General features: G+C 42.3%; 1 protein-coding gene across 3 annotated transcripts in view; it reads right to left on the bottom strand.

The window, feature by feature from the left end:
* Positions 1 to 25,825, bottom strand: part of AK9 (adenylate kinase 9) — a 1,394,796-nt gene that overhangs the window by 1,139,934 nt on the left and 229,037 nt on the right. For all 3 annotated transcript variants that reach the window (XM_086926806.1, XM_086926808.1, XM_086926807.1), the window contains exons 11-13: positions 13,483 to 13,622; positions 13,224 to 13,404; positions 709 to 853 (exon numbers count right to left, since the gene is read on the bottom strand). In XM_086926806.1, the coding sequence (XP_086782932.1) occupies positions 709 to 853; positions 13,224 to 13,404; positions 13,483 to 13,622 (466 nt within the window). The remainder of the gene's footprint in view (positions 1 to 708; positions 854 to 13,223; positions 13,405 to 13,482; positions 13,623 to 25,825) is intronic.

Below are 25,825 nucleotides of genomic sequence, written 5' to 3'. Positions count from 1 at the left end.
GTTAGGGATGCTTGACCCACCAAAGGCTTCGGCTCTTGTGAGATACGCCCCTCCCCTCACTCAATAGTGGTAATAAATAGCATTTTACACACACACACACACACACACATATATATACACATACACATTACATGAGTGTCTGCTTTTAATGTGCAAAATGCAATGGTATGTGGCTGAGTATATCAAGGTATGGCTGCAGAGCTGTGCCTAACCTCTCATGCCCAATTCTGCTGTGCTGAGGTTGGCAACAGGGGCTGGCCTGCAGACAGGCCCAAAACGCTGAGGCTGACCCCTACACAAAAACATCAGAGCAGGGAGCCCTTCTGCACACAGCTTTGTGTCCTATCTTCCATGAGGCCAACCTTCACTGTGTAAAGGTTGGCTGCAGAGCCTGGACATGCTTGTCCTCAACCCATCGAATAAGCAAGCCCTTCTTCGGATTGCAATTGGAGCTGCCTACAGGGTCCGGCAAGTGACCATACCCATTACTAGACCTCCAGGGTGATTGACCCAGTATGACATACACAGACTGGGTGGGTGGCAAGAATTTTTATAAATTCTATTTTTGGCATGGGTAGCAGGCTAAGAGCTGCTGTGCTTCTGGACAAGCTGCACACATCCTTTGGCAACTGTCAACACTCTCACTGATATTACAAGGGTCACTTTGTAGTATTACTTTTAGAAAAACCCTGCAGCATTTGATGTTACCTTGTTCTTTTAATATCTTGGCCTCTTCTATTTTCGTTTTCACAGCTTGGATAGCTGTTTCCAATGCTTCAGCTTGAGCCTGTTCAAGAACTTTCTTTTTTGCTTCTTCCAGTTGGGGAATAATAATTGTAGCTAGATCAAAAACCTAAAGGAATATTGTTAAATATACAGGTAAGTACTGATTTCTAGGACTACTATACATCCGAATTGAAAGAGGTTCAAATGCTAACCAAATATAGCTAACTTGTATTGATCACATATGCATGCCTGCACAGGTAAATTAGAAAACATTTTCCCTTCAATTTGAGCTTGTTTGAAACGAGATGACTGTACTAGAAGTTCAGACATTTGAAAGATCTTGGCGCTACTTGGACAACCTAACACAAACAATTTTCAGTCTTTTCACTCAGGAAATTGAGTGTATCTGTTACATTGTGAATGCCATTCAGAGCCCCCTTCCAAATCTTGATGCGATCAACTACTAAGGTTTTAAACAAAACTATAGAAGTGTAAACATAGAAATCTAAGAAAATTGTAAATTTCCAATTGTGCTCCTAATCTTCCATGAGTACTTAAGCAGATTTCCACTGAGGGTAATTTGGATCTACATTATTTATAGTACTTACAAAAGCCAGTACAACTAACCAGTGACCACCTTTCATTGTTTACTGTTATATCACTGCAAACGCTTACTTTTAGGTACACTACACCTCTGGGTGCACCCAACAGGGAGTAAATCCACACGCTCCTAAGCCAACTGAAATGGAATAAAATCAACAGATCCGGCCTGAAAGCTTGGAAAAACAATTGGCCTGCACTCAAAAGTGACTACGCTGAAGGGAATATACCATCAAAATGGTCAAAACTGGTCCCAGAGCTGCACTGTCTATTGCTAGGCATAAAATCAAAGAATCAGCCCGAACCTAAAGAAAAGGTGGGCTGTCAATCCAATCCATGGTGCAAAATAATCCAACTAAGTAAAAAGGCACTGAGGCAAGCTAATCGCAATTATAAGTGGGCGAGGGATGAAACTGCTCGCCAAACATGTCTGACAGCCAGGGACAAGCACAGGAGAAACATATGGAAATTCAAAAGCAACAAAAAGTCTCCCAATGGCTGCACATCCATAGTCTTCTAACTCCAAGCAGACAAGCAGAATTCTGGCAACACATCAACAGGCTGTCTGGACATGGTCACGAACGGCGAAACTGAGTTCTAGGGCACACATGGGTAAACCATATGAAAACACTCTACTGTGACCCCTCTCACAACCTCCCTTCAGACCACCAACGACAATTTATGATCATTAGTCCACATAAAGGCACTGACACTAAAAACTTGGTAACTCAAATATACACGGAGGAAGCAAGTGAATCTTCGGATGTGTACAATTACGTGTTAAAAATACTAAATAACATGAGAAGCAACAGAGCCCTAGGGCCTAATGCCCGAAGAAGACATTGTATTCTGGGCAACAATTCTCACCCCGTTATACAAGTTTGGCATGATCAACTCAACAGTCCCTGAAGCCTGTAAAGGATCCCTGCTTCATCCAATACATAAAAAAGGCGAAACCGGAGATCCAACCAACTACAGGATGATAGCCCTCCTGGACATTGAGGCAAAGGCTTATGCAAGCCTGCTTCTACAAGATCTACAAATCTGGGCTAATAAGGATGAAATACAACCAGTCTACCAATCTGGCTTTAGGACAGGAGCATCAATACTGGATAACATTCTAGCCCTAGCCTATCTGATAGATAAGTCCACTCTAGAAAACCAGCGCCCCCTCTTTGCCTGCTTAGTTGACTACTCAGCGGCGTTTGACTGTGTCATTAGAAATCTACTTTGGCGAAAAATACAAAATTGGGGGATTCCAAATAGGCTGCTGAATGTCATTATAGCTCTCTATACCAGAATCTGGGTACATGTCAAACTCACTGGGAACAGCGTCACAAAGAAGATACACGCGGACCCGAGGGCTGAAACAAGGCTGTGTATTGGCTCCACTACTCTTTAATTTATACACTGCAGACCTTGGCAAAACAATATCAAAAGCCAACCTGTTAGCACCCAAAATTGGGTCAACCAGATTATTCCTAATGCAATACACAGACGACATGGTCTTAATGGACTACACAAAAATGGGCCTGCAAAGAGCATTGGACGCACTCAGCATTTACAATTAAGAAAATGAATTGACAGCAAATGCCAGCAAAAAAAGGTAGTCATCTTTGGAAAACACCCCAACAAACTTAAACATCTATGGAAAATGGGCATCCTGAAAATATTAACAACAACCCAATATAACTACCTGGGGGCATGAATCATGAGCAATGGCAAGCCAACAGCTCTCATTGCATCAATAGAAGCTAAAGCCAAGGCAGTGACGTACGCCCTTTGCAAACTCAATTCAAAACCATACAGTGCGTCACTTGAGCCTATTCGAAAGGTCATACGAGCCAGGCGAATTCCTTTAATCTCCTACGGGCAACTAGTAGTACCCGGGGCCCTAATTAACATCCCGGAGTTTGCCAACTGCGCGACATTCAAACAGATATTGCAGATACAGGCCTACGCCAGAAAAACGCAAGTGAGGCTGGAATTTGGATAAAGCAAACAATCTTATGAATATTGGGCCTTGGTCATCCATTATTACCGAGGGACATGAGCCAACCACCCCCCAGACACAATGAAAGATACCCCGAAAGAAATGTTTACGAAAGGGAAAAACCCACGGGCAGACGATATCAACTACCCCCAAAGAGTTGCACCTCGATCTGTCTGGGGCTATTTTATTCAGCAACTGGGCCTGCTTAAAACAATTTTAAGGAAACAAGTTAGAATACTATCAAAGCAGGATGATATAGCGACTATAGAGTCCTCCAGCAGCAATATTAGGATACTAGCCAGTTCTTATAAGGACAAATTGAGGCAGCCTTACCTTGATTCAGCTCGGAGTAAATCAATACTAAAGCAAATCCTCTCGGTCAGACTCATGGCCATGCCAATAAAATACATTAATTCTCGCTGGAAATCACTAGAGGTGGTTACCTCCCGTAGACTCTGCCATCAGTTTGAGGAGTCCCTGGCCCACCTACTCTGCATCTGCCCTGAACTGAGCCTTACACGTTGCACTTTACTAAAACCCTTGTTTCTAAAATAAGGCATCCATACCTGCACAGACGCAATTAAGCTTCTTTTTAATTTAGATATCCCCATGGAACCAGTTAGACTAGCGAAATTTGAACGAAAATTTAAAGAGCTTTTAAGTAAAGATCGAGCTTTGGCTTAACATAAGATTCTGAGCCCAAAGCCATGAGCATACATCAAGCATCCATAGGCCTCTATTTTACTTTTGATATGGTTCTGAAATGTATGAAATGAATTGAAATGATATTGTTTTTATTAACTTTCGATATGGCTCTGAAATAGTTTTTATTAACGGTCGAAGAAGGATCTTGGAAGTACACATTACGCATGGTCTTTTGTAAAAAAACGTATTATTTGAAACAATAAAATCATTTTTGTAATTAAGTGCCTAGTTATTTGTACATTTAATGCCTGTATTTTGTTCCATATATAGACCAGCTTACACAATGCATGTCCCCGACATCATTTTCTATACAACTGATGGAATGTGACAGCAAATGTTCTACTTCATTGTATGTTTTTCAGTTGCATGCCTTTGTTCCAGCAAGTTTGCAAATCTTGTACTTATTACGCACAAAGACCTTATCACAGGGGAAACCAAACAGTTATAATTTTCTTTAAACAAAAGACTTCTTTTAAGTAGATCATTAATAGAACGTGATTTTTACAGGAAAGATCTTGTACCCAAAGAATCACATCTATCCAGATCTCATATGAGGATATGTAGTAATTAATCTTGCTGCAATCAATCCAGTTTTCTTTTTATTCAGGACATAGTGAAGCCCATCTCTATTATGACTCTGAGCACTGCAGATCTTAGTGTAGCCTCTGAATGTAAAATACCTTTACACTGAATGTTGTCAACATCAAAGTCAACTTGGCTTAATCGATTTCTTCTAGCCAGCAGGGATTCTCCCTATCATTTACCTCTGATAGGATTTTTGTGATGCAACTGCATGAATGTTGAACAGTTTGTTGCTGTACTATACATCTTTCTGTTGATCTTAATATTCTTAATGTTTAGTTAATATCTTAAACTTCCATATATTTTTATTAGCTGTCCGATGAACTTTAGGTTAAGTGTATTCGTTTTTAGGACTCTAATCTACTTTTCAAAATCTTTCATGCCACCATGCCACACTATTGTAGGAAGCTGGCTCTCTAAACAGTGCACTAAAAGGAAGTACACTGTTTAGAGAGTCCAGTGGATCCCCAATTGGTTTACTGAGGCTAAAGTAGATACTATTAATGCTTTCTTTTGTGGTAGTGTGGGCGAGCAGTTAGGCTTATCAGAGGGTAGTCCCAACCATTTGTTGTACTCACAGAGGCAATAAATGAGACACATACTCAAAGAATAAATCTGAAACCAAATTAGAAAATTAACACTTCTTTTGATATATTTTGTAAAACCAAGAACTTCATTTAAACATAAGTACTCTTTTTCTTAGCAATATTTACAGGTAAGTAAACGTTTCAAAGTCATGCACCCTAACCCCTAATGCAATCCTATGGGGAGAAAAGCCATGTATGTATAACGGTGAGAACAGTATGCTTGAGGGGTTCACCTTCTGAATTTCTGATTGTGGTGGGCCAAGGTCCAAAGTCCTACCAGCATAGTGGTATGAACATCAGTTAGTCCACCTTAGAGGTGGTGCTGGCTTGAGGTGAGATACACCTCCTGATATTACTGGTTTTTCCACCTATCTTGCTGCCAAAAGTGGGCTCTGGACTTGTGGTAGACAGCTTCACTATCTGGAGAGACCAGGGTCACATAAAAAAGGCATTGAAACGTTCAAAGCTTCACGTCCAGGAATGTAGATCCATAATGTAGCTGGGGAACTCGTATTAATGAGTGGCCATCCTATGTGCTCATTATGGCTTCCCTGTGCACTTGTGATATCTATGAATTGACTTAGATATCAAAGGGACACATCCACTCACACAGATATGCCCACACATGGGGTATAGTGCACCCTGCCTTAGGGCTGTAAGGCTTGCTGTATCTACAACACATGCAGTGTTTTGCAGGCATGGCACGCAGGGATGTGTGCCATGTCGACTCTTCATTTTACTCTGCACCAAGACATGCAAGCTGCAATTGCAGTTTACACGTGCTTGGTGAGGGGTCCCTTATGGTAGCATAATTTATGCTGAAGCCCTTGATGACCCTCTGTACTCCAAATGACCTAGGTACCCAGGGTATCATTTACCAGGAATTTACCTGGAGCCTAAATTGGTGCCAATTGTGGAACAATGGTACAGTTTTAGGAAAAGAACACTGGTACTGGGGACCTGGTTTGCAGGAACCCAGTACACTTTCAGTCAAAGTTGCATCAGATACCAGGCATAAAGTGGGGGGTCACTATGTCAAAAAGGGCACTTTTTTACAACTATTAATAAATCATAAACAAAGTGTTGCCATATGGCACTTTTATGCTATTTTTCAAATTCACTGACAGACGTTGCTCCCAATTTCCCATTAGTACATTGGTGTAGGGAGTAGCCAGACAAACCCCATTATCATCCCCTACTTTTGCAATAGTTAGTCCTCATTAAAGATAAAATAGTTGCTGTGCAATAATTAATTAATCACTGCCAATAATGTTACATGACATTTTTAATACGATGTTAAACTGCTTTGGAAAAAGTGAGCCATGGCATCTATGCCATCTTCATTTATGTTTCTGCATAACAAGTCTATATCAAGCATAACAAGAGTGTAATTCTTTTCCATATAAATCTGTTTGATGGTTTCAAAGTATCTGTTAAATCTCAAGAGTATGATGGTAGACCCGTGTGAGAAAATGCCTCTTTTTGCATGATTAGCCCCCACTTTTTGCCTGATTTTGATGTGGTTTCAATTGTAGTGTATGGGGTCCCTGCCATTTAGGTCCCCTGTGCAAGTGCTTCTTCCCTAAAAACATATCCCCAATTGGTACATCTACCCCCTGTAAGTCCCTAGTAAGTGGTACCCTGGGTACCTAGGGCATGGGAGCTGAAGAAGGTCTCCTGGGACTCCGCCGCTGCCCATGCAGCTTTCAGGCCCTTGTGAAAGGAAAACATCAAAGTCAACATGGCACCCTCCCTGGATTCCATGCCAGCTAAGCACTGTGTGATGGTATAGGGAAGTCACCACTAAAGCAGGGCGCAGGGCGCACTACACCTCAGGTGAGGGCATATCTACATGAGCAGTTACATCCCTATAATATTGGGGTCCATTCCTTAATATTGTAAGTGCCAGTGAAGCCATAGAGAGTACTTGGGCAGGAAAATCGACAACTCGAGTTTCCTAGCACCATGATGGCTCCACTGAACACAGGAGCATTTGGTACCAAACTACTACTCTCAATAAATCCACACTGGTACCAGTGTGTGATACATTGTACCATGTACCCAGAACGCAACTCAGAGGTGCCCCCTGAAAACCTACGCACCCTGTTGTGGTCTCTGACCAGTAGTAGGCATCCAGGTACTACCAGACATGTTTCTGGACCCCTGGGCAGAGAAACACAGCTCTTTGGGACCAGAAACAATGTATATCCTGGGCAGAGGTGTCACAACTCCTCCCCCCGGATGTGCCAGTGCTCAAAGAAGGAAGCTTCAAAGGCTTGCTGCCTTTGTAATGTGACACCCCCAGCATTGGCTGCTAGCAGCAGATTGCAGCCCCTGGTTTACACCCCCAGTCCGGGCGGGGAAAATGGCAGGAAAACTCAGGATAATAGAAGGTGTGCCCACCTCTGCCAAATCCACCCCTAAGGTGGGGGAGGTGAGGTGAAGCACATCTTTCAGTTTCCGCCATCTTGAAGATCGGGAGAGTTAGGTCTATGACCCTCCCACATGAGGGTGGCATAATGGAGGGTGTAGTCACCCCAGGTAAGGTGTCCATTGGCCTACCTGCTACTTGCCTAAAACACCCTTCAATCATTTTGGTGACTCACCCAGAACTAGAAACTAGATCTGTGATGACCTAGAAGCAAGAAGACATCCCTGCAGAGAAGGCTGAAGACGCCGACTGCTTTGGCCCCAGCCCTACGGGACTGTCTGCAGGTTCTGCAAACCTGCAACATGTCTTGCAGCCAGCGACCTCTGAAAACCCTGGGAGGACTGCTGCCGTCGGAAAAGACTCCAATCTCCCATGCACAGCGGACCTGTCCAGAAGAAACCGACTCCAAGGGCTCCAGATCCAGCTGGAACTGCAATCCTGGCCCACTCTGCACCCAAAGACCGCGGCCCGAGTATGAGTGGCTCACCTGTGCAATTAAGTCTCCCCAGCGATCCTGACCTTGTGTTCAGTGTTGGCTGACCTCTCCTGATCTCCATGGTGGCGTCTGCAGTGTGAATCCAGAGGCTTCCCCTGACTGCAACCTGCTCTGGTAAAAAGACTCTGATGTCGAAAGGCACCCCTGCATCCAAAGCCCTTGGGCCTTGGCGAGCTGAACTGACGGTGCCCCATGACCCCCTTCATCTCTACTTACCTCTGCTATCATTGGTCTCCCTCCTGCAACCTCTGGTGCAACACCTGCAGCCTGTTTGCCAAAAGAAGAATCTCCATAGAAAAGCACTGGGCACCAGACACTGATTTTGCACCCTGCACCCGGCCGCCACTGTGCCTCTGGTGGTGTATGATGGTGCTTCTTTTTGGCCCGTACTGATTCTAACCCAAAATGCTTGGTACTCACCTGACCCATGCCCCCTTGCTGACTTTTGGTACTGAATACTGGAATTGTAAGTGCATTACTTACCTGTTTAACTGTGATATTGTTTTCCCCTATAGGAGAACATTGAACTGTGCTGAAATGTTTTGGTGTCAATTTTTCAAAGTGACCATGGTCATGGTCTTGAAAAAAAGAAGAAACATCATATAATTATCTAAAATTGGTATGGATCTCCTTCTTGAGGTGTATGTCCATTATTGATTACTTTTGTGCAATAAATGTCTTACGCTCCTTTGTGTTAGGCCTAAGGCTGCTCGCCCACACTACTACTAATAGAGCACTTTGGGTTTTACATTGAGCCCTGTACACTTTTGGGGAACTCCTGGACTCTGGGCACTGTATAACCACCTAGTGGGCATACCATATACAGAGCCAGCTTCTTACAACCAGTGACATTAAATAAGACATAGTTAACGTAAATTGATAGGTTATCTTTAAGGCCCTGAATGATAGATAGTATGGGTCTTGCTTGGTAGTTTGGTTAATGATTTAAGATCCCTCGGGTTAGGTTACAATTTTAGAATGGTAGAAAATGTAACTTTCTCAAAATGAATTTGTGCTTCATATAGAATTCTCATATCTTGCCATTTCAAAAGTAAATATAGAATCAATCCAGGTTTAGGATCTTTACTCTGGGTCTGATTTCGAGTTTGCCAGATGGGTTACGTTACCAGAAATGTGATGGATATACAGACTGCTGTATTACAAGTGTATTATACCCTAATTCACTTGCAATAAGGCGGACAGGATATGCATCACGTTTTTGACTGAGTATCCACCTGCCAAACTCTAAATGAGGCCGTAAGCCTTGCATAACATGTGAAATCATTAAGTTGCTATATTGCCTCATCAACGTATTGCTAAGTACCCCAAACTACTTAATTTACCTCTTTATTAGAAGGTGTAATACCATTGTTAGGACCACCATTCATTTTTCTTTTGCAGTCAGATATTGTTCTTTAGAAATGATGTACGACGATAATTGTTCAGCATTGCATGAAACATCATTATTTACCTCTTTCAATGCCAGTTCACCAAAATACAAAGGGCCACATGTATCAACCATTTTTGCATCCGCAAACGGGCCGATTCGCAGAATCGGTCCATTTGCGAATGCATAAAAAAGGGTTTTTCACATGTATCAAACACAAATTGAGATTCAGTAACATGTTACTGAACTGCAATTTGGGTTTGTGATTCGGTATTCGGAAGGGGCATGTTTAGGGCATCCCTTCCTAATACCGAATCGCATCGGTATGTATGAATGTTTTGCAACCGAAATTCGTCCGCAAACCATTCGCATTTTACCACCTACTTCAAGTAGGTGGTAACCCATACGCAAATGGGAAGGGGTCCCCAAGGGACCCCTTTCCCTTTTTGAATGTTTGTAAAAAACATGTTTTAAGAGCAGGCAGTGGTCCGACGGACCACTGCCTGCTCTTAAAAAACTGAAAGGCAAACTTTTCATTTTTATTTTTGTAAAGCATCCCATTTTCCTTTAAGGAAAATGGACCGTTTTACAAAAAAAAAAAAGATTGCTTTATTTAATAGCAATCCTGGACATGGTGGTCTACTGACCCCTGCAGGCCACCATCCCTGTGGTTTTTGCTATTCCTAGGGGGTCGCAAATTGCGACCTACTTCGTTAATATTCATGAGGTAGGTCCTTTGCAATCCCCTAGGATTCGCAGAAAGTGTTCAACACAATTTCATGCATACCGTTTTGCTATTTCATAATTGAGAATCACAATGATTTGCAATGAGGGAAACGCAAAACTATGTGTTGATGCATCTTGCCCTAAGAGATTCATGTTACAGTATCAAATGTTAGTCATTGTCTTAGACAGCTCTCGACACAATGCTCTGAATCAATACATGAATTAATAAAGTTTTGTCTGGATATTTCAGTTTCACCTTTTTTAAAGAGAGCAGTGTGTCAACATCTGACAGAGTAAGTGTTAAGTCTAATAGCAACACAATGCATGCAGGTTGTATTAGGCTTTTTTTATTATTTTCATTGAAGAATATTTCAAAATGCAATTTATGTGTGGATTTATGCAAATCAGTCATGAAATGAAATCAATTTGAAAGAAGAGTGTGGTACCACTACTACCTACTTTGAGAATTCCATTATGAGACAGATCTCTGTGACAAATTAAGTTTTGTAATGCCGACTTGACAAGTGGGCATTTGTCAAACTGGAGGAGTCTTTGTAGGTAATGGCTTAGTCACACCCAGTTTTTTTGCCAACTCTGGTTTAGAATTGCCATGTTTACACAATATCTACTTAGAGGCATCTTTTACTGAGTCGTGTTGAAAGAGAAAATTAGACAAATTGAGCCAAGATAGGCTGCAAACCTAAGCATTGGTACTACACCTTTGTAGTAGTTAACAGCTGGAAACCCCCATCATGACTTGCACTGGAAACTGCTTCAGCTCATTTTGAAGCGCTCTGAGCCTTATTATTTTATATAATGTACCACTCAACCCTGTTGCTGGAGTGAAAGATGGGTTGTGTGTTACTTTATTAAAGATACCCATGATAGAAAGCTAAGATGACAACTATCTTTTCATTCCCCATTGTAATATCTTCAATTGTAATAATTAACATGTGAATAGAATGGCATAGCAAGACCATCTCTTCTAAAAAGCAGTGGGCAAAGCAGCAGGCCGGTAAAACCAAGTAGGAACAAATAACCCATGCTGTCTACCAGAGCTGCGTTACACACTTATAATATGCTTTGGCTTTTCAAATATCACTTATAGGGACACAGCATAATAAATCTGCAATGGCTCTTTTACTGTATGTGGAATGCCCTTGGGGCTTAGCAGGTAATGTTTGTTCACTTATTGAAGCATTATGTTATGCAGAATCTGATTCATTTGGAAAACAACAGTTAACCTCTTGACTGCTAGGCGTTTTCCCGCTGTGTGCTGGGAATTACCATTTTGCTGGTGTCATGACGAGCTGAGCTCGTCATCAGCGTCGAAAGGGTTAAGATGAGTCGAAACCTACTTGCATCAGACTGTTTTTGATAAAAAAAATCTGTTTTGTTCTTCTAACCAACTTTAATTTTATTAAAAGCTGATGTCTCTTTACAACCAGCGTGCACAAAGCTCTTTCAACTAGGCATGTTAAGATGTTAAATGATCTCATTACCACTCTGCTGGAACAAAAAGACAACTATGGTTCTTAGGAACGTAGAATATGTATCTCACTAACTCTACAAGCTGAAGCAAAGGGCTTCCTGGTATAGATGTTCCAATGAAGCTTTGTGGATAGCTTCATTTCGAGAGACTACACTAACCACCCATAAGGGACATCTGCTAGGTGGAAAACCCTTTTGTATCACTTTCAAGAACTCCTTAATGACTGGTATTGTGAAAAGACACCTGTGGTAGACTCTTCCTGTAAGATGAAATAGCAGCATCATGCATCCTAATGGAAGAGAATTATAATCTGATCTTGCCAAATATAGTATATATGAAAGAACACAACATGTGATTAGATTGATGTTTTTCTATCAGGGCTACCATAAGCTTTCATGCAGCTTGTGCATAACATTTGGTGGGGATCTTTTGACAATATGGCACAGCAAACTTCATAAGGAATCTTCATTGTTTTACAAAAATATTTCCACCCCCATCATAATACTGCCCCTAGTGAAATCTCCATGTCTCTCCTCTCTCTAGATGTATCTCCACTTGTACACCACTCCTATTTGTCAACCCATGGAGCTTAGTGATACTTTATAAAGTTGAATTAATAAATCATACTTCACTTTGGGCCTCTCATACATATTACGTGCACCCTTGCTCTCCAGCTCTCAACTTTCCAACTAGGTCTGAATACACTTCCAAAAAAAAGTGCTGCTTCCGGTGTGAGTGTGATGTTTGTGCAGATCAGAAAGGAATATCACACACTAATATGTGACAAGAAAATGCATCAAAACCTTTAAAAACATGAAAGAGTAACAGTAGAGCAAATTTATGTCTCACCAAGTTAGGGAACAAACAAGGGCCACCACAAGGAGGAGACAGGTCCTTCAGAAAATATTATTTAGGAATTTCCAAATTAAAGCAAGTCTGCTAATGCCATTAATAAACAGGCAGCTTATATGACCATTCCACTAGAAGGCATCAAACACCATGCTTTCTTTTTTTCCCAGGAGTACCTATTTGTGTTGCTAGAAACAGGTGTTTCTAGAGCCTGGTCTGAAGTGTCCAGAGGGCCCAGTGTTTAACTTTTGTCCAAGGCACCGGAAATTGTTTTGACAAGCTTAGGAAAATCATTCAATTATCAGAATACATTTGAAACACTGACTGCCTTACATTGAGAAGTGAATTTTCACAAGGAAACCTCTCATGAAATTATCCAATCTAAAACATTACAACAAAAGTATTGGCGTAGTAGTTCAGGAAGTATAAATCATAGTGTGTAATGAATTCAAATTATGTATCGATTCCTCCAAAGAATAACCCAGAAGTCAAAACAATGCTGTAAAATCCCACTTGACTTCAAAAATGTTACACATTCATTTTTTCAGCTTATACCCACTTAAAATAAGGCTCCAACTGATTTGTAACAAGTATTTTAATATAACAAAGCATAAAGAACATGTGTGGCAATATGTAAGTGCTACGTTACCTTTCCGTTGTATTTGGTGGCAATAAGATTGCAGAGAGTTGTTTTCCCAGAAAAAGGAGGACCAAACACCACTACCTTACATGGAGGAATTGGCATAGGCGGAAGAAGGAAAGGCCGTGGATTTGAGATAAATTGTTTTAAAGCATCTTCTGACGAAAGTATATACATCTTATCTAGAAAGCTTTAAAAAAAAAAGATGCTAAGTACGTAATAATGTTTCACTCATATGCTCAAAATAACATTAATACATTAAGCTTACCTGACTGAAAACTCAGTCACCCCCATTTTTATGTTTCCTTCCTTCAAAGCAACAGGGCATGCACGGGCCCACCTGCTTCTCCGCCATCTATATCGAGGTGCAACAAGTTGCATGGATGCAATAGTTCTGAAAAGCTCCTCCTGTACAGGGAACATATAGCACCAGGTATTAGTTTCATGTTGGCTTATTTGTGCTTCACTTCACTTAAGAAGTGTTTCTAACTTAAACAAAAACTCATAAAGATTACTTCCATATTTTCTTTATTAATGACTTATAAGCATAGATATATTGATTCTTCTGTCAATTGATAAATCATATCCTACTTTTACTCAGTGATTTAAATTTTAAGTTAAGGAGGTTCATTGTTTGTTTCATACACATACTCTTTTACATAATATTACACATTCTCACACTTTAAATACTTATATTTTTCACTATTGATGCCCCCATTGTGAATTGCCTAATAATACCGATCTGGGAGAGCATAGGAGTTTCCTGCCAAACTGGCAATTTTTCATGTGGTATTACCACATGCGAAAGTACCAAGAGCAGTTTTGGAGATACATCCACTAGATTGAACATGGGGAAATTTGTCTCATGAATCACATATGTAAATTAGAAGGGTAACATCAATTTCAGCATGTAATTCCCCATTGCATATGGGTCTAAATTGAATTACTTGCAACCCACAGTACTTCTGCAATCTGGAATTACCAATGCCCATGGTATTATTAACACTGGCCAGGTAATTACCAAACTAATACTACCCTCACACTTCTGATGTGGACCTATGTAGGTACCTTTCCAGAAGACAAAAACAGAAAACACATTAGTTGAGATTCCGTCCTTGCCATAAAGTACTGAAATCTAAATGTTTCAGTAATCAAGAAAAGTGGAAAATATATTTCCAAAAAGCTGTGGAGTGAAGCTATTGAACTAAACGACCTCAAGTTCCAAGCCACAATCTTGTACTTTACGTTCTCACTAACACTGAGCCTGATCTATTTATGGTCTTGCCTTGGACAAACCTAAATATAATCAATTTTTATAACTATTTCTGCATACATTGAATATTTTGAACAACGTTGTTTACAATCTGGGATTGTGGACTTTTTTCAATTAATCTTACATGCTTGGTTGCAAAGATACTCAGAAGAGAACTCAGGGTGTGTTAATGTCACATGTAGCGATGGCACCTTGTACGCTATGGCTCTTAGCTCCTCTACACAGTCCTCTCTACATTTCTACCTTCTTTTGACACTACTACAAAGCATTTGTCTCTCTAAAGGCAGGATTACGAGTCAGGCGGTCAGAGGACCGCAAGTCTCGTGGGGTGCGGCAGTGGCAGTTCAGCCACCGGCTGTCCGATTGCTCCATTACGAGTTGGGCGGTCGGACCGCCAATGCCTCTAGGGAACCACCATTTCCTGGAGGTATTGCAGCAGTCAGATGCCGTAATATGCTTGGCTGGACCACCCCGTTCCTGTCAAGCATATTGTGAGTTTCCTCTCAGCCGCCGGTGTCATGGAAGTTCCTCCTCCATGTACACCATGGTGGAGAGAAAACAAAGGGGGCCCTATAGGGCCCCCTGTGCCACCACCACATTTGGATGCTATGCTGGTGTGTGGCCCAGTAAGGGGGAGTTCCTAAGGCAGGAGGTGTAATGGTAACCCCTAAGGAGCTAGAGGATGGGTACTGAGTGCCCTAGTTTACCCAAGTGAGCTACGTAGAGCTCAGTAGCACTCCCAGTAGACCCCAGGAGGATGGAAAGTCCACGGGTAGGGGACATGGACCAAGTTCTTGTGGAGGGCAAGTAAGCTAGGTTTCAGAGGGAATCCCATGGGTGGGGCTGCTAAAGGGTTAGTTTCTGTCAGTGGAGTACTCTGGTTTGGGTGGAATGTTCTTTCCTGAGGAAAGCTAGTCTTCCTGCATGGGGGACAGCACCTATAGCCCCCAGCCTGAGTGCTGGGAGTGAACATCAAAGGTCCTGATAGGGTCTGGATCTGCATCTTGAGGGTGTGTAGTGACCCGGATGAGTGAATGTACTGTGGTAGTGTATTCTCCAGATGGAGTACAGCCAGTGACCTAAAAGACAGGTTTCAGACCTATCTGATTTAATAGCATCAGTGCTGAGTCACTCAATCCTTTCCAGAAAGAGTACAGGGTGACCCATGACAAGGGTGGGCCTAGACCTGCGCAGGCCATCTTGGCACTAAGTGTCCTGGACCCAGGAACTGGGTGAAAGAAGTGCATAAAACTCACTTAGCCAAAAAAGATGGAGAAGTATGTTCTATCATTAGCAGGCATGTTAAGAATGAGGTGCATAAAAGAGGACGCAAGGACAGTAAGACAATTTGTTATAGATGTGGAGATCCAACACATTTTGCGTCTTCAAAAAACTGTCTATCTATTAATAGAGAGTGTAACAATTCTAAAAAGAAATGCCATTTTGCCAAGATGAGTAGAGATGCAAAAAAGCGAACTAAGCATCGCAATGCACAGGTGACCCACAGTTCAGATTACAATGAAGTGTGCATTGATGATGATACTGCAATGGGAAATAACAAGGTGTTACTGGTACAAATTGATGAAAACGAAAGCAACAGATGAACCTGTCAATCCACCAATTTGTAACATGCAAGTGCATGATAAAGAGTAGTTTGTAACGGCAGATTCAGGTTCTTCCTTTACTATTATTTCTAAATATTATTTTGAAGCAAAACTGGGAAATGAGGTACCACAAGTATTACCTCTTGATATCCGTGCTGTCACATTTGATGGTTGAATAATTGATTTTGAGAGTCATTTTGTGGCCACAACCCAGTTCAAAGGTAAATCTGCTCAACTAAAGATCTACGTTGCAAAAAAGGAGCAAATATTTCAGTCTGGAAGGATAAAAGACATCAAATTTGATCCAAGTGCTGAGAATCTTATGTTGGTAGTAACGTAAATGGACGTAAAGGAAGGAATAATAACGTCTTTTATGGACGTTTTCAGTCAAAAATTGGGGACATTCTAAGGATATGAACATGAAATAAAACTTAAGCTTAGAGCTGAACCAATCAAACAAAAAATGGGAGGGGTACTACTCATTGAGAGAAAGGAATTACAGGACCTTTTGGATGAAATATTGAGAGATGGCATCATTGAGGAAATAGAAACGTCCAAATGGATCTCTCCTGTGGTTCTTGTAAAGCAGAGTAATGGTAATCTCAGCCTTTGCATTGATCTTAGAACCCTCAATGGAAACATCTTTTTTTAAATACAATTTTATTGATTTTTATTGTTATTGACCGTACATTTACACATGTCATTTTTACTGATATAGTTGCTATGTAGTTCATTGGCCAGTCGATCAAGAGTAGGTCAGAAGGGTACTATATATTTTTGCTGTCTCTGCATGTGCATTGCTCTAGTGGGTTGCTATAAATCCAGTTGTGCATCGATATGCCTACTTTATAAATACGTATTAATAACAGGGTAATAATATTGTTCATATCTCCAGTCCTCATTCCAAGCCCCAACTTGTCAGAACATACCCACCACCCTCCACCCCCCTGTTAGGCTCACCCTTATACATGTTAACTTATTTTGTTCTGTACAATGCTCCAACTGATGACATATTTATAAGTATTGCCTATATAGTGGAAGGTTTGCCTGGAATGTGAGTATATGTCTGAATGGGAGTGTCCTGGCTCCGTATTGTGCCAGGGAATATTCTACACAGTCTGAAAACTATTTGGTTCTGTCATGTCTATAGCCTTTTACGACTCCATCATGTGGTCCCACTCCATAGAAATGGGAATTTAGCGCTGCCCCCTGTATTCTTCTTGTCTGAGTGTGGTGCTCTCTGCCACTCCCCACCGGACCATCTCCGTGTGCCACGTGTTTAACTGGAGAGGAAAGAAGACTTCCACAGCATGGTGATGGCCCGCTTTACCAATATTAAACTGCACGGGACCAGGTTGAACAGTTAACGAAGGAGATAACTGACTGAGGAGCGGAAATTACCAGCCACTCAGCCTTCGCAAGTGCGAAGGAAACTCTTGAACGTCTGAACAAAACCCTTAAGGACTTTGACGTAGAGTCACAGAATAAAAAACTTGAAAAATTGGCCAAAGACATCCAATACTATAATAAAAAGAAAACGTATCCATATTTGGCAGAGGACTATTTCAAACAAGACAACCAGGGCCGTTTCTTCAATAGAGGGAGAGGAGGCTACAGGGACGGCCAACGAGGAGGTAGAAGATACACGAATTTCTCCGACTCTTCTTACAGCGGGAGCAGTGACAACGAAGGAGCTGGGACTAGCAGCAACTACCACAACCAAGAACAATGGTATCAACCCCCACAGGATCCTCAGAACAGACAACAGCAGCCTTTTTTAGAGGACAGCACTTGGAGACCACCCCGCGGCCGGGGTGGGGGCTGGAACAAACGACCTACCAGGGGCCAGAACTCACAGAATTGGGACGACTCGCGCCAGCAAGGATACAACAACAAACAAGTGCGGTTCCAACAGGACAATCACGGAGAGATCAACACCAGGAGAAAAACTTACCGTTGGTAAGCAGAGAAAGCCCAATTATGAATCTATCCAACCAAACGCTGACAGAGGATGAAATCCAGGTTCTCAGCAAGGGCTTGTCATTCGTGCCTACATCCCATGTGAATGTGTTCAATATCAAGACGGAGTTGACCAAATTCTTTCGCAAGATTCGCCTAAAAAACATCTTTCTACACAAAGCTCCAAGCACAACGAGAGCGTTTACCAGCCTACGACCACCCTCTACCTTCACTCCCCAGACCGCTATGATCAACCATCGGATCTTGACTTATGAAAGCCTGGTCATGAAAGATGTGCTCAAGCTATGCAGTACTAAACGCTATGTAAAACATAACATCACTAAGAATGAACGGACCGCCCTGGATGGCCTAAAGAAGAACAAGACCCTAGTCATCAAACCAGCCGACAAGGGAGGAGCAATAGTCATCATGGACGTGAATGACTATAAACAAGAGATCGAGTCCCAGCTGAATGATGGAGTAAGCTATCGGCCGATAGCATCGAATCCAACCTCAGACATCAGAAACTTAATTAAGACAATAACCCAAAAAGGGAAAGAAGCAGGTTTCCTAACAGACAAAGAATACGCATATCTGAATGTGGACCAACCTCGCATTCCCACGATTTATATCCTACCGAAGGTCAACAAGAACCCCACCAAACCTCCGGGAAGACCTATAATATCTGGGTGCGGCTCCCTTCTGGAGCCACTCTGTAAATACGTGGACAGTTTCTTGAAACCTCTAGCTGAGGCAACACCCACTTACCTGAGGGACACCATGCAGGTTATCAATCTAGTGGATCAAAAACCCTTCAACAAGAATAGTCAACTGCTTGTAACCATGGACATCGTGTCATTATACACGAGCATCCCTCAGGGACCAGCTTTAACAACAATACAGAGAGCCTTAGCGACAAGACCCCAACCAGCAGGAGTACCTACTGAATTCCTGGTCGATCTTCTGGAGATCGCTACGACAAAAAACTTTTTTTATTCCAGAACAAATTTTTCATGCAAAGGAAAGGGGTGGCCATGGGGGCAGCATTTGCCCTGGACCTGGCGATCCTCTATATGAGTGATTTTGAACAGCACAATATCCTCTCACCCAACAATCCTTTTGTCAATAACATATCAGAATACCACAGATATATTGATGACATCTTCATGATCTGGACGGGACAGGAACAAGACCTTGATACTTTCACGCAATGGCTGAATACCCAATCTGAAGACATTAAATTCACCACCAACTGCAGTAACGAATCCATTGACTTCTTGGATATTACCATCAGAGAACGGGAGGGAACCCTATACACGACCTTATATAGAAAACCAAGCGAGAGGAACACTCTACTCAGGTATACAAGCCATCACACCCGGGCCCTACGGGACAATCTACCGTTTGGGCAGTTCCTCCGCATCCGGAGGAACTGCACCACGAAAGATGATTACTTTGCTGAATCAGATGAACTTATTTGTAGACTGCTGGAAAGAGGATACCCTAAAAGATTGGTCAAAAGAGAACGTAAGAGGGCATGGTTTAGCAATAGGGAAACCCTACTTGTACCAAGGAACCGACAACTCCCGGAAAACAGGATGATCTGTGTCACGACTTTTTGCAGCAAGAGCAACGAGATCCGCAGAATAGTCAACAACCATTGGAGCATCATATCAGATGTGATTGAAGTCCCAGACCCCCCCATGCATGCCTTCAAAAAGGCAAAAAGCATCAGAGACCTGGTGGTCCGCTCCATGCTGGATACCCCACCAGCCCCAACAATACAAACAATGTGGAATCTCCCCAATATAATTGGGAATTACAAATGCAGCAGCTGCAAGGCCTGTGCGCTTTGCATTGAAACAAAGACTATCACACACAATAACATCACTATCAATCTGAAAGCACTCACTAACTGCAACAGTAATTGAGTAATATATGCCATTTTCTGTCCATGCGGCCTGATCTACATAGGTCAAACTAAGCAGAAGATCAAAAACAGGATACTGCAGCATTGCAGCAGAATAAGATGCCAAACTATGGGGGCGCCCTTAGTGGACCACTTTCAGGCTAAGAACCATACACCTGAATCCCTAAAATGGGTGGTCATTGAAAAAATCACACTGGAACCCAGGGGCGGGGATTTAGATTCCATTTTGAGCACACGAGAATGTAAATGGATGCAGCGATTTGACTCAGTACAAAATGGACTAAATGAGACAGATGTAACCTTCTCCCAAATGGCTTTGATCAACTGTGACTAAAATCTGTTGACACGTTTATAATGTTTTTTTCATGCTCCCTACATCCTAGCTGTGTTTGAATGCCAAATACACACATATTTTGGCGAGTCGGATAAAGAGCTATCCGGTGATTACGGAACAATATCCCTATGCGTATGATAGTATGATAATATGTTTCACTGCTTTTCAATTTGTCAATGTAAGATACTTACGGTTATTATCATGTTTAACTTTGTCATGTGCCCACTTCAAGTGCCTCTCCGGGGTGTAACTGCCTTTGGACAGTAAGATTCCCCATCAGCAGGAACCTGTAATGTAACACATCTGTTTTCTCATATAAATGTGTTCACAATTCACGAAGGTGATCCCTTAACTTAGGGCTTAGGGATTGTCTTAGCTTCCTTTTAAACTTTGTAGACACCCCCTGCATAGGATGCGATTGCCGCAACCTGATTGGAGGATCACGACGAGCCTCCAGGCAGTATCCAGCGCCTGCACCTCGCGGCTTGCTCACTCGCGGCCGGGCAGCGCTGTTGAAAGCACTCGCTCATATGAAGTCCTGACGGTAAGCGGCAGACAATTTCTCCAATAAGGAATTCCATTTTCCCCGAGTATCCTTAACCTTAATGATACATATCTGCTTAACTAGATGTACGAGCTAGACTTGTTTTAAATGCTTAATCCGAGACTCATTTCGAGACGCCGGATTACCTTACCAATTTCCAGTCCTGTCTTATAGGTGTCCCTAGACTAATGTATGAACTAGACTGCCTATCAGTGCCATTCATACCGATAAAAACTATCCACTTATACTGGAATAGGACTCGTTTACATTATACGAAACCTTTTCTTTTAATCTTCAGAAATAAAAGCATCTCGACGAGCCAAGGAATGGAAATGATCCAATGAATTGATTGATTGGAAAGCCTCGGATGTCCCAGTAAGTGTCCCCCTTGTTATTTCTGCGAGCAATTTGCTCATAGGATTACTTAACTAACCCAGTACTCAAACCTATGCCTCCAATTTTAAACACCTTTAGGTCACCATTTACTACAAAGGAACCGATGATGGTCCAACGTCAATAGGCCACTGGACGGCCCAACACTAAGACCCCACTTTTTAATCGAGTTAGTTGCAGTACTAGTGCACCTCAAACCCGAGTTTTGATACAGTCCTTTCTGTAATTGTATCACCTTTAGGCGCTCCTGTACCCTTAAGTCCTGAAGAAGACCCCAGCATGAGGCTTCAATCAACCCTTATTCCGGGGGTCGAAACGTAGACCGGATTGTATTTCACCCTCCTAACATAGGAAGCAACCAATTGATTAATACGGATCCTATGTTAAAGAAGGAAATGGAACTAATGAACAAAATTAGTCTGTAAAGGTTGCATCGAAAACCACTGTGATTGTAATAAGGTCACAACACCCTTTACCCAGTCCCCACCTGTATCCAACCACACCCATCCCACCTAACTGTCTCTTTTTCTTGTCACTTTTGAGCGCATTTGAAATGTTTACTATGTAGCGAACACTTGAGAACTGTATCCACAAGAGCGTTGTTTCACGTGAATTTAATTGAGACTTATGTCCTCTAGTTTCTACTTGATCCAATGAAGTAATTGGTTTCTTGCCTGCTATATTGCTTGTGGTACTTATTTGAACAGTGCGAATTATACTTTCCTTAAAATGTTGAAATAAATGTTTTTGTACTGCACAGAAGTAATCTCTAAATAATTTATTGACGTGAAAGATTCCATGATAAATTCTTGGTTATGATCAATAGACCCTGACCACTGTATACGTACCTATGTTAACTGACCCAGGTCAGAGAGTTCTTAGGGTATACCCCGTTGTAAACTCATTACCAATATTATGGCCATATCAGCGAATCTGTATTGTGTTTTCTGTTTTTTCGGGTGGGGATGTAGGCCCAAAAAACAGATTTCTGCTTCGTCCCATACTGATGTGCCTGTTATTTCCTGTAACCTCCCTAATTTTGAGCAGCTCCGTAGCATGTGAGGTAAGTCCGCATCTGCTGGCCCGCACATAGGGCAACTGAGCTGTGTATCTGTGTATATGCAGTGAAGAGGGTGCAGCATAAGATAGGCCCTGTGTAAAACCATATATTGGATGTATTTGACTTTAACTTTCTTGGGAAACTCTAGGACGTACGCCCATTCCTTATCAGTAAGATTCCTCTTGATGTCTCTTTCCCATTTAGTGCGTAGGGGTCCAAGTGGAATACCCGCATGTGCCCGGATGCCCCTGTAGAGCCAGGGAACCAAGTGTCTTCCCCTACCCATCAAGTGTAGTGCATGAAATAGTCCAAGTGTTGGAGGTTCATCTCCTTTAGAGGACCAATGTTTTTTGACATAGTGTGTGATAGCGGCATGAAGTAAGAATAGTGTTTGGGGGACTCCTTGGGCTTGGGCAAAGGTATTATGATCTGCTAACACGCCAATAGTGAATAAGCTACCTACCGTTTCCACCCCTTCCTGCGTCCAATGGAGGTTAGTAATCAGCCCAGTGTTAGTTGGTATACCCAGTAGCGGGATAATTGCGGAGTATGAGGTAACTTTCTTAGTGTATCGCAGAGAACGTTTCCAGTATATCAGGGCCCCTCTAAGTAAAGGTGGGGCTGTGGGAGGCAGTTAGGCACCGGGCAGAAGTTGTGTGTACAGCAAGCCTCGGGCCAATTTCTGTGGCGTGTATTCAATTTCGTGCAGGTTGCGCCCAGCCAGCCAATATAACAACCACTGCAACTGACTGGCCATGCAGTTTGCTCTAAAATCAGGGGCCCCCAGTCCTCCCTCTTCAGGTTTCAACCTGAGTTTCGCCAAGCTGATTCTCCTTCGTCTCTTCCCCATATCAGGTCCGTAACGATGGTGTCCAATGTGTGAAAGGTGCTGTGTGGAATCAGGAGCAGCAAGTTAGTAAAATAATATAACAGTCTAAGGAGTAGGACCATCTTGGATATAGCTACTCTCCCCATTACCGAGAGAGGAAGTGGCATCCAGAATGTGATCTGTGTTTTTAGTGAGCAAATAGTTTTCATGAGGTTGCCCTCTAGTAGGTTCTGAGGTGTTCTATAAATTTGGATCCTCAAGTTGTTAAAAGTGTGTGTCACCACGTTCAGGATTATAATGCCAAAAGGAATAGATTCCGGGTGTTCCCTGTATTTCATGTAAAAATCGTGCGACTTGATTGCTAACCTCAATGGAAACATCATTGATGGCAGATATCCTCTACCAAAGATAAGTGATCTTCTTTCAATGTTTAATGGAGCCAGTGTCTTTTCCACTCTAGACCTTCTTAGTGCTTACCATCAGATAGAATTGTCAAGTAAGTTGACACCTCTGATGGATTTTTTCATACCATGTGGTGTCTACCAATTCAAAAGGATGCCTTTTAGACTGGCGTCCGCTTCTTCTGTTTTTCAAAGAGCCATGTTCCACATATTCAAGGATATGACTAGTCAAGTGAGGTGTTTCCAGTATGATATCCTGGTGTTTGCTAAGTTAAAGAAAGAACATTATGAGGGTCTTAAAGAGGTATGCAAAAGACTATCGAAGAAGGATCTTGTATTATAAGCTGAGAAGTGTAAGCTATTTGACTCCTAAGTCAACTACCTGGGGCACATGATATCAGCCAAAGGTGTAGTTGCCAAGGAAAATCTGGTGGGTGCTATAACAAAAGCACCTGCACCTAGTGACAGAGAGAAACTAAGGTCCTTCCTTTATGTGTGTGAATACAATGGAAGATTTGCAAATAATTTTACAACTGTCATGGAAAATTAGGAAAATTGTTATGTAAAGGTTGTGAGTTTAAGTGGAAAACAGAACAGCAGAATGCATTTGAATTGGTTAAATCACAAATTGTGAATGCACTTGCCCTTCAACAATTTACTAATGGGAAAAATGCATTAGCTCGGTAGATGAAAGCACATATGGGTTGGGTGCTGTACTATCACAAAGGTTTGGTGGTTCTGAATGGATAGTGACCTATGCTTCAAGAACACTTAATGAACCTGAGTGCAAATATTCTATAATTAAACAGGAACTTGTAGCATGTGTGTGGGCCGCAACCAACTTTAGGCATTTTGTGTGGGGCAATGTTTTACAATACAAACTGATCACAAGCCCCTAATACCCATTTTAGAGCCAAGTGGGGGAAGGAATTCTACGGCATGCATTGCAAGATTATGTACAAAGCTGCAACAGTACAATGTTGATGTCTGTTTTGGTCCTGGTTGCAAAAATCAAATGGCAGATCATTTATCCAGATTCACTTCTGAAGATGAAGAGATGGAAGTGTGCGATGATGGGGATTTTTATTGTAGTTGTGAGAGTTGAGGATGTGTGTGTAGTGGATGAAGACGTGAATGATAAAGCTTAATGGCCCCACCGAATATGGTAAAGATGGGGAACTAAATCTGGTTAAGAAATATTTGGTTAATGGATGGCCCAAATCTAAAGGTCTTGTTGGGTCCCTCCACTCTTTTGCAGTGGCAAGTGAATTGTCAACAAATGGGGAAATCTTATTCTTTAATAACAAGTGTGATCCCCCAGTGGGTCTGTGCAACTGCCTTCCAAAGCTGTGCCACAAAGGGCATATGGGGGTGTCTGCATTGAAAAATCAAATACGTAGCTATTACAAGTGGCCTGGGATTAAGCATGGGCGGAAAATCCGTTTCGCTCGCGGATTTTGCGGATTTTCGGGAAATTCGCAATCCGCGAGATTCGCGAATCTCCCGCAAAATCCGCAAATCCGCGAGCAGCGGATTTTGCTCGCACTGCTCGCACTGTTCGCGTGAGTTCGCGTGAGTTCGCGCCCCGCGAATAAGTGCAAAATTGCAGAAATACGATTTTAGCAAACTGAAAGTAACTACTTACCAGGTTCAAAAGTTCAGGCTCATCATTAGTAGCCATTTCCTGTAGTGCTTGCTGAGGGGCCCCTCCAGAGTTCAGTTGCCAGTTGCAACTATTATGTGACCCTGCTCTGAACCTCAGAATAGTTACACATATGCCACAAAGGTCCTGAATTACAGCTAAGGGAGACAAGCAGGAGCCAGGCTGGCAGTTCAAATCCATTAATCAGCCCCTAATTCATTATTGTGAGTTGGGGCAGGGCAGGTGTTGTAACTAATTTTGCAACAATGAAAGCACTTAGCAAGTGCAAAAGTTCACTAATCAGGAAGCACTAAGGAAGCAGGTGCCAGCTAAAAAAATATTCTGTGACACATTAATCAGCCCCAAATTAATTCAGGTCACTTGAGGCAGGGAAGGTGTGCTTGCGTTGCCACAATAATGTACACTGACTGGACAACCAGAGGGTGCTGTGATGAAACAGAGGGTGGCATGGGTGGGCCAGAGGGTGGCATGAGTAGTCAGAGAGTGGCAGTGGTGACAGAGAGTGGCAGTGATGAAGAAGAGTGTCCCAAACAGGCTGGACACGTAGAAACAACAAGTTCGCGAAACTTGCGACCCGACAGGTAAGTTCGCAATTTGCGACATTGTACAAAACCCTCGCGA

The sequence above is a fragment of the Lissotriton vulgaris genome, chromosome 6 (assembly GCF_964263255.1).
Source record: "Lissotriton vulgaris chromosome 6, aLisVul1.2, whole genome shotgun sequence".
NCBI lineage: Eukaryota > Metazoa > Chordata > Amphibia > Caudata > Salamandridae > Lissotriton > Lissotriton vulgaris.
The sequence above is the reverse complement of the archived record's forward strand: the minus strand, read 5'-3'. Positions and strand labels throughout refer to the sequence as shown.